This window comes from Myotis yumanensis, unplaced genomic scaffold (assembly GCF_028538775.1).
Source record: "Myotis yumanensis isolate MYYU_CA2020_CCGP unplaced genomic scaffold, mMyoYum1.0.hap1 SCAF_2, whole genome shotgun sequence".
Classification (NCBI taxonomy): domain Eukaryota; kingdom Metazoa; phylum Chordata; class Mammalia; order Chiroptera; family Vespertilionidae; genus Myotis; species Myotis yumanensis.
Window position 1 is genome coordinate 12,969,934 of NW_027223753.1, and position 9,648 is coordinate 12,979,581.

Genomic DNA, 9,648 nt, shown 5'->3' on the forward strand with positions numbered 1-9,648 from the left:
TCGCCGGCATCGCTCTGTGCCGGGCCCTGGTTTTAGCCCTTGGCACAAATTACCTCGTTGAATCCCCACAACCATCTACAAGGCTGGTGCTTTTAGTGACTACATTCTACAGGTGAAGAGACCAATACCCAGAGAAGTTACCCTACAGTCACACGCCACTGGACTGACAGAAAGTCAGAAAAGTCGAAGCTGGTATTTGAAGTCAGGTCAGCCTGGAACAGAACCCAGATCTTTCTATGCACCACCCAAGCAAAGGGCCTGAGCCTGGGCACCGCCGGGATGTGGGGGCAAGCAGGGCCACCAGGCTGGGATCATTAGAGCTGCAGGAGACCCGAAGGGCCTTCTATGCCTCTTCATTGTGCCAAAGATGGGCCTGGGGAAACTGCCCAGAGACTCACTTCCCACGATCACGCGGGAAAACTGTGGCGGTCCCAGGACCAAATCCATCTGGAGGGGATCTTCTCGACTCCTTAAGCTAGAGGGGCGTTTCCGTGGAAGACAGGATCTCTCTGGTCTGGGGCCTCTCCCAGGGTGTGCCCTTCCCCTGAAGTGGGCATCTCCTGCCCCACAGGAAGCTAGAGAGACGAATAAAGGGGCTTCAAGGCCTGCAAGGGCTGAGCTGACTAGAGAATGAAAAGGAGGGCAGGCCAGGACCAGTGACTGATCAGACCAGAAAGAGCAGACTTGGGGAGATACTATGTAATCCCCATCCTTATCTCACCGAAGAGCCAGCGTGGGGGATGGGAGACCCAGGGGTTGCATTTAGGCTCAGGCAGCTAATTCTAAGTAAGGAAGAACTTTCGATATCCATCTGAGCTGCCCAACAATGGAACAGGCTACTTTTAAGCAAGGAAGGGCTGCTCAAGGAGCTGCGAAGCGGTCATGATGCTCTCAACCAGGGATGATGGGTTTCAAGAGGTTCATGAAGCCGCTGAAAAGAAAGGTGCATATTTCTCAGGAGACCCCAAAGGCTTCTTCCAATATGCAAAGGGGTCATGAACCAAAGGAGGGAGGCCAGAGGAGGGTACTGCAAAGGTCTCTTTCATCTCCAAAGATTCTCGGAGGCCCAAATTTTCTGATTCTAATATTTACAAAGCCAGAAGTCTAAGATTCAGTGGTTCTGCGTGTCAGTCATGGACTTTATATCCAAACTCCTATACTGCCTGCAAGACCCTGATCAGTCTGGCCCCTCTGCTCTCTCCAAACCCACCCCTGCCCTCGCTCTCCCTCGTCCCTCCAGCCGCACTGGCCTCCTCCCTGCTCCCAGAACAAACAAAGCTTGTTCCTGCCTCAGGGCCATTGCACCTACTGTCCCCCCTCTGCCAGGACAACCCCCTTGCTCCTGCTAACTCTTCCCACAGACAACGCCTCCCATCCTTCAAGTTTGGGTTCAAATGCTACCTCCTCAAAAAGGCCTTCTGTGACTTCCTCCATCATCCTCCATCCCTGCAGCTTAGGGTAATGTGCACATGGGAGCCAACTGCTTCGATTCAAATCTCAGCCTTGCCAAGAGACCTTACACAGGCTATGTAACCCCTCTATGCCTCAGTTTCCTCAGCTCTCAACCAGGGATAACAGGAGGCGGCGGTGAGGGTTAAATCCATCAATCCAGGCCAGTGCTTTGGACACAGCCCAGCACCCAGTAGGCTCTAGGTGAGGGTCAGCTCTCCTTAGCGTGTACCTTTGCTTCACAATTCAGCACAACCACACAGTTTGTGTTCTTGCCCATTTATAGGCCATGTTCTTTACTCCCCATTTTGTAGATGAGGAAATTGAGGCTCGAAGATGTGAAGCACTGGCCAAACCAAGCTCTCTGGAGATAGGGGCTGGGCCTGCCTCATTTTCCACTGAATGTGCAGGGTGGTATACAGCAGGTGCTCAGTAATTGCTTGTGGCTGAATGAATGAATGATGTATTAATGACTGTGACTCTATCACTCTGAGGTGCAGTACAGATAGGAAGCTATGCACTTAAGAGATTATTTTAGCCCACTTCTTCCCACCCTGGTCCCAAATGACCCCCAGCTCAATCAAGGTCCCAGACTTTCTTAGAAGTGGCCACTGCAACAAGCAGGCTAATGAGGTAGGGACCAGCATCCATGCCTGTCCCCAACGGGACCCCCCGCCCCCAGCTGGACCAAGCAGATGCCTTGGCATTTGCCTTGGGGGATGCCTGCCCAGAGGTATGGTGGCAGGTGTGGGCTCAGGAAGCAGCTGCTGGCTCCCTCATCCTGTGCTCTGCCAGCTACCCGCCAGGGGCCTGCCTACCAGATGCATAATAGATGAGGAGGCCCAGCGGGCTGTGCCTGCCTGGCATTTCAGAGCCACTAATGAGGCCAGCCTCGTGCTTCCTGCAGAGGCCCACAGACCCCCAGGGCCTCCGGCTCAGTCTCTACAGGGAGAAGCCACCTGAGGACAGGAGCTGCCCACCCAAGCCCTGCACTCATCACAGGCGGCGTCCGGGAGAGCAAGGGTTAAAGGTATGGCCTCGGGCTGACCACCCTGCCTCTCATAGACTGTGCATCTCTGCGCCAGCCAGGTCCCTTCCTGGAGCCTCAGTTTCCTCATCTATAAAATGGGGAAGGTAGATGGGGAAGAAGCTGTTTAAAGATGGAATAAAATAATTCAGATGAAGTGCTCATCCCAGAGCCTGGGACCCAGGAAATGCTTCATATATGGGAGCAAGTGGTACCATCATTGTCAAGTAGGGATATCTCAGTGACCAGATGGGCCCTCCCCGTGGGGCACCTGGGGCTGGGCAGTGACTACTGTTCTGGAGGTATTGCGGGCCATGTCCCTCTCCTTACCCCTGAACCAGGAATTCCCATGTCTGTGGCTTCCTCATCTCTGGCCAGGTCCCTTCCTTGGCAAGAGAAAAATCTGGATTCACGTCCAGCCCTCACCAGCTCTGTGACTTTGGGCCAGAGCCTTCGCCATCCTCAGTTTTGGTTTTTGGCCTCTAAAATGGAGACACTAAGCCAAGTTGCAGGACTGTCATCACGACTTAATGAGACGACCGACCGTAGTAAAATGCCACTGTTGGCACTTAATCCTTGCTGGGTCCCGCCTCCTCCTCCGAGGCTCCCAGCTTTGTGGTCAAAGTTCTCTTCTCTTCCCAGGGTATTTCCTGAACCCCCTTCCCTGAACGAATGCACCCAGCCATTCCCCCACCCTAGGGTCACTCCTTCCTCTCCCCACCATTCGAATCCACCTTCCATGTCCAGCCCCCTCATTACTCAATGTCACCACAATCAATTCAATAAAAAAGAAAAAACAGCTCTGACTTGTTTGGCTCAGTGGATAGAGCGTCGGCCTGTGGACTGAAGGGTCCCAGGTTCGATTCCGGTCAAGGGCATGTACCTTGGTTGCGGGCACATCCCCAGTAGGGGGTGTGCAGGAGGCAGCTGATCGATGTTTCTCTCTCATCGATGTTTCTAACTTTCTATCCCTCTCCCTTCCTCTCTGTAAAAAATCAATAAAATATATATTTAAAAAAAAAAAAAAAAAGGAAAAAACATGTCCAGCCCCCATTACGGCTGCACAACCAGAGTCACCCACTGTCCCGTTGGCTCCTAATCCTCACACTGGGCCTCATGCTTCATCCCTCTGACATCTGCACGCTTGTCCTAAGCTCCTCCACTGCAAATAACCTGCTGCGGAGGTGCAGGGGGTGGGGGAATCCAGTCAGATCACATCTGGCCTCTACCAGCCCCCATTGCTCCCCTGATGCAAGCCCCAATCTCTTAATCCCTTTTTTAAAGGAGCTGGGAAAACTACACCTCCTCCAGGAAGCCCTTCCAGCTTACTTGACAAAGTTTTACCTGTTCTACTCTTTGGACACATTCAATTCAATTCCACAAACATTCATTAAGCATTTACTGGGTTTGGATAGCTGTGCAAGACCATGTGGAGGATAGAAAGATCAGAAGAGTACAGCCCAACTTTTATGGAAGTAGAGCTGGAAAGGGGGCCTAAGTCAAAAGTAACTTCTGCTGCCCTAGCCGATTTGGCTCAGTGGATAGAGCGTCGGCCTGCGGACTGAAGGGTCCCAGGTTCGATTCCGGTCAAGGGCATGTACCTGGGTTGCGGGCACATCCCCAGTGGGAGATGTGCAGGAGGCAGCTGATCGATGTTTCTCTCCCATCGATGTTTCTAACTATCTCTCTCTCTCCCTTCCTCTCTGTAAAAAATCAGTAAAATATATTTTAAAAAAAAAAAAAGTAACTTCTGCTTTCGAGGACCTTAGAGCCTGCCCTGCACTGCAGTGTAATAGAGACACATTCAACTCAACTGAGGTCAGCCCCCTGACAGACCCAATTCAACAAATACGTACTGAGCATCAGGTCACTCAGAGAGTGGGAGCGGACTGCCCAAGATCACATCACTAGTGTGTGGCAGGGGCAGCTTCAAATCTACGTCTGTCAGACTCTGAAAGCCATGCTTTCCCACCACCCCAGGAAAGAGCCTAGTGTGCGCTCTACAGGCATGATAAGCAGGAGGGGAGGTGTTCTAAGGAGAGAAAGATGGGGTGCAGGGATCAGGAAAGAAAACACTCAACAAACCGTGACAACGGTGGGTGGAGGCGAAGGCTTGTGACAATGGCAAGGGAGGGCATAGAAGGGGAGGGGAGAATGTGCTCGTAGGGGCCATATTCTCCCGGATCAGAAGTGCAGGGAAGGGAGGAGTGAGTCCCAGGCTGGAAAAGGAGGTGGGGACAGGCCTTGAATTCCAGGAATCACAATTAATAGTCAAGATGACCCCGTTTTACACTAATTATATGCCAGGCACAGGGTGGGGGCTAAGTAATTGGCTTCCAGAAAAGGGGTGGGGGGGCGGGGAATGTAGGTGTTAGCACCTTGGACAGCAACTCCAGCAAGGAGGCTGTGGGCAAGGTGTTGTGGGCCACGGGCAAATCCTGGTAATCTCAGAATCTTACATTATAGGTGTCAACTGAGGCCCAGAGAGGAAAAGGGACTTGCCCACCTTCATAGTTACTATCAGTTCTGGGCCCTTATCTCTGACTCTTCATTCAGGGCTCCCTGGAGTGGACTTTCTGGGTCACCCTCCATCTCCAAGTCTTCCCCAAGTGCGTCCTTCACTCAGACCCGCCCTGTAGCCTGGAGGCCCTGGGACAGAGCGGGTGAGACCCTGGGCTCTGCCGAGTCTAGAAGATCGAGATTTAAACCCCAGCTCTGCCACTGACTAGCTGTGTGAACTTGGGGAAGCCAATTCCCCCTCTGTGCCTCATGGTTTTCATCTGTAATTAGAGATGATAGCCCTAACTCAGGGGTGTGGGAAAGGTTCTGTGAGGTGATGTAGTTCACGCACCTGGCAGTACCCGGTCACAGCAGGTGCCTGACAAATGGCCGCTGTGGGGACACTGTTACTGAGCTCCTTGAAGGAAAGACGGCATCTTCCCCACCTCCACCCTACCTCTGCTCTGGGCTTAGCACACAGTCTTCAGGAGAAGCTCAAAGTGACTGGGCGCAGCAGCAGGATCTGAGCCCAGAGAGGGAGAGTAACTGGCCCCAGGATACACAGAGCGCATCAAAGGAAAATAAAAGGGCAGACCCTGGAGCTCAGCCTGGGCACCCCATGTGCCTCCCACCCCAGAGAGGGCTTCCTGGGGGCAATAGTGCCAGATAGGAGTCGCCCAGCAGCTGGGGGCACTGCAGGGCCTGGGGACCCTGGGAAGCCCTCAGCAGGGGCAGGAAGCAGGAGCCAGAGCCCTTGGGGGCTCTCCTGCTGGAGCTGAGGTGGCAGCAGGAGCAGCCAGCTGGGCCCATGTGGTGCTGGTGCCAGGGAAGCCGGGCAGTGCCGGGGGTGCTGTGAACCCCGAGGTGAGGCTGCACCTCCACCCACTGCTCTCCATGTTTGGGGAAGCTGCAGGCACAACCGCCTCCCGCCCTCCTCCTCCACAGAGAGGGCAGCTCACGCTTAGGACACGGGCCGGAGGAGAGGGTTCTGACGGCTGTGCATGAAGTGGAACTAGAGGGCCTGGGGGTCAGCAAAGAGGCTAGAGGCACCCCCAGCTGGGGGCCGCCACGAGGTGGGAAGGAATGGAGAAGAAAAAGCAAGGACACCCTTTCAGCGAGAGCCTACAGCATGCTGGGCCGTTTGGTTTGGTTTTTACAACTTCCACTGTTACATAGACATTTCTATCTCCACTGCACAGATGAGAGCACTGAGCTGCAGAGAGGTTAGCGGAATGCTGAGCATGCACAGTGCCCAGAGGTGGTGGGGTCTGGTCTGGCATTGGAGGGGGTGGTAATGAATGGTTCCAGACTGCCCAGCCCAGCAGGTGTGCCCCAGAACTTACCACACACTCCGGCGAGGCGCGAAGGACTTGTCCACCCTGAAACACAGCAAGAGGGGCAGCAGATGAGGGGACAGACCCTTTTACCCAGACTTGCCCAGCATGTCAGGCCAACCCCACTCACCCTGCACCCAGAGGAGGCCGGAGGAGGTGCTCAGTGCAATGTCACTGTCCCCCACAGGCTACAGGAGCCCCAATGTCAGATGAGGGCCATGGGACGGTACGGGGTAAAGGAGTAAGGAAAGAGGCAGGATTGGGGACACGGGGATAGGGAGCAGGGGCCCGGGGCCAGGCTATGGGGTGGCAGGGGGTGGGGTCAGCATGGGAGGTCCTGGAGCAGGTGAAGAGGGACAGTGACCACAGCATTTGGGGTCAGAGCAAAGATGTGGGGTGTGGCTGAGGCCAGCTACAGTGTTTCCAGACGGGACTAAACATGTGGGGGCTTAGGAAGAGCCCTCCACACACACTTCCCCCTGCCTGCCCTGATCTTGGAGCTGGAGCCCACTCACAGCCACCAGGGGACAAAAGCCAGGGAATGTGGGAGCAGGTGGTCCACAGGAGCTTTCTCTCCTACTCCCTCCGCCCCGCACCCCAACACACACACACACCCTGGCCCCAAAGCAGAGCCAGAGGAAGTCCTCCAGCTCCCAGAGTTCAGCGGCACCCCCAGGCTTTATCTCCCCCAACCCCTCCAAGTCCCCCTGCAGAGAGAATGGGTAGATTCTCCCCCGACCCACCTCTGAGGGCACCTTGGGGTTGGGAGGGCTGGAGAGGGCTCCACCCTCCTGCCCAGCTGGGGGCCTAGGAGCTCAGCAGCTGTTGGGACAACAAACAACTCTTGCCTCCTGCCCAGAACCCAGAGGAGAATGGCAAAGGGGCACCAAGCCAGACTCCGCCAGTGAGGGGACACCATCTGGGGGGACAGGACCGGGGTCTCCCAGGGGTCAGCTAAGGTGGACTCTGCAGACTGGGAAGGTGAGGCCAGAGAAGCCAGGACTTGCCCAAGGTCACACAACAGAGCCCAGCCCCGCTCCCTGCTCTGCCTCTCTGAGTCCGCTGACCAGAAACTCAGCACTCAACCCAGGCTCCTCTCTTCACCTGATGGCTCACCAGGCCCCGCACAGAGAAGGCAGCCCACCCAGCCTCGGAGGCCGGGTGTCCAGAGAGGGCAGGCACGTCGGACACACTCCCTACAGCTCAAAGAGCACCTACCCTGCACCAGCAGCGTGACATGCGTGAGCCCCAACTGCTCCCCACCCCAAAGGTGTGTGTCCCTCTAACTGCAGGGAGGCTGGGCCTGGTGAAGGTTATGCAACTACCTGACCAGCCAGGGAAGGGGCTCTGGCCCCAGTCTGTCTACCCATCTCCCTTCCCATTTACCAAATCTCTGCCTGAGGCTAGGACACCCCCCCCCCCCCAATGCCTCTACACCCCTGTGAGGTGGGCACTTGAGGTCAAGAAGGATGGTGACCCCAAGATGCACAACCACCACTCTGGCTACCTCCACCCAGGTCTCCAGGCCCCGACAGCCAATAGCCCTGGGAGGAGGGGGTCCCTGAGAGACGGGGGCATGACATAGGGGCAGCCCAAGGGCCTGCTAATGGCTTCTAGGTTCCTTTCTTTCAAAGCCTCAGTGCAGGGGCCCAGCTGACTCAGGTGACCTGCCCGCGCCCACCCCACTCTACCTACGGCCAGGAGTGCACACACACACAGGCCCCGCTTCCTGTCCACACACAGTCTCATGCCTCAGAGCCGTCGCGAACTTGGGACACAAACACAGAAAGTTCCGACCCCGATCGTGCCCATGGACACCCACCCGCAACACGCGGGAACGCACACACCGAGACTGCGCGGCCCGCCACGCACGGACACCACCCGCCCACCGCTCCCGTGAGCGCGCACACACTCACAACCGGGCGCAGAGGCACCCGGACCCCGGCCGACGGGCAGCGCGCGCGCACGCGGGCGCCCCCGCCCGACGCACCTACCCTCCGTAGGCCCCGAAGGTGAAGCTGCGCTTCCGGCCGCTCATGGTGCCCCCCGCAGCCGCCCGCCCATCTGGCCGGAGCCGAGCCGGAGCCGACTTCCCCGCGCCCGGCCGCCCGCCCGCCCGGGTCACCTTGGCAACTCGGCCGCCCCGCCCCCGGCCACAAGCCCCGGGATTGTCCGCGCCCCCGCGGGCTGCGGTCCAGCTGCCGCGGGCAGCGGCGCAGAAAGGGCCGCTTGTTCACGCCGCCCTCCGGCCGGGGGCGGGGGCTTCGCTGGACTTTCCCAGCTGGGACCTGGGGGGGGGGGGGGGGGCGGTGGAAGAAGGAGGGAGGGGGGTTAGACAAGACCCACCCTTCACCCCAGACCGGGGGCGCACGGGGCTGCAGACCCTCCTTCGGGGGCGGCACCTTCTTCACCCCCCGCTAGAGCTGTGGGTGGATCTGCCCCCGTCATCACGGCAGCTGGTCGGGTCAAGAACTTGGAATCCAGGGTCAATGGTCTCTGCCCTCCGCGTAGGTTCCGCAACTTTCTCATCTGTAAAATGGGACTAATATCCCCCGCCCCCGCCTGCCCTTGCGGTAATGGAATGCGTTAATGCAGTTAATGCTTAATAAATAGCAGCTGCAAGGGCCCCACACTAGGATAGAAGCTCTGCTCAGGCAAACGAGAGAGTGAAAGAAGGAACGGACCAGTGTCACCCCAATAAAAAGGAAAAAATAAAATATAAAGTGTTAAAAAAAGAACGAATATGTAAAACTTGGGGGGGGGGGGGGAAACCGACGAGAAGGAACAGAGCCTCCAGTAGCCTTTCTTTGCTCACTCTCATCCCCCTCTCTCCCTGGTGAGGAGGAGGCCAAAGGGGCAGGAATGGAGATGCCCCGCCCTCCTCTTGAAAAGTCATCCAGCCTGGGTTCCTCTGGGGCTGGGTCCTACAGCTGGTCACGTATTCACTCAACAAACACTCTGAGCCCCTCTTCTGCCCCCAACTCACCCAGCGCTCACAGTTCAGCCCACCCAACAGGAAGCTGCCTCTCCTGCCCCAGGTGACAGCGGGCACTGGCCCTGCCCCCCAGGGCTCACCTTCCAGAATGCCCACTCTGTGCCCCAAAGGAGGAGGGATTATTCCCCACCCCCTGCACCCAGGGAAGCCACCAGAGCTTTCAGGTTTTCTATGGGGTTTTCTGGTTAAAAGGACTACAGGGAGCAGATGCAGTGAGGGACATGGAAGGAAGGACGACCAGGGGCATGATGACAGGGTGAGGGATTCTTAAAAGCCTTTCAGGAACTGTGCGCCTGCGCCCTGGGCCAGGGCTCATTTAGCACCATCTTCCCTGGTCTGGGTAC

The 9,648-nt window shown here is 56.9% G+C and overlaps 1 protein-coding gene across 1 annotated transcript in view; it reads right to left on the minus strand.

Moving 5' to 3' along the window:
• Window positions 1-8,363, minus strand: part of RAP1GAP (RAP1 GTPase activating protein) — a 48,235-nt gene extending 39,872 nt beyond the window's left edge. The window contains exons 1-2 of the mRNA XM_070404292.1: window positions 8,304-8,363; window positions 6,319-6,354 (exon numbers count right to left, since the gene is read on the minus strand). Coding sequence (XP_070260393.1) covers window positions 6,319-6,354; window positions 8,304-8,347 — 80 coding nt within the window. The 5' untranslated portion in view covers window positions 8,348-8,363. The remainder of the gene's footprint in view (window positions 1-6,318; window positions 6,355-8,303) is intronic.
• Window positions 8,364-9,648: the final 1,285 nt, after the last annotated feature.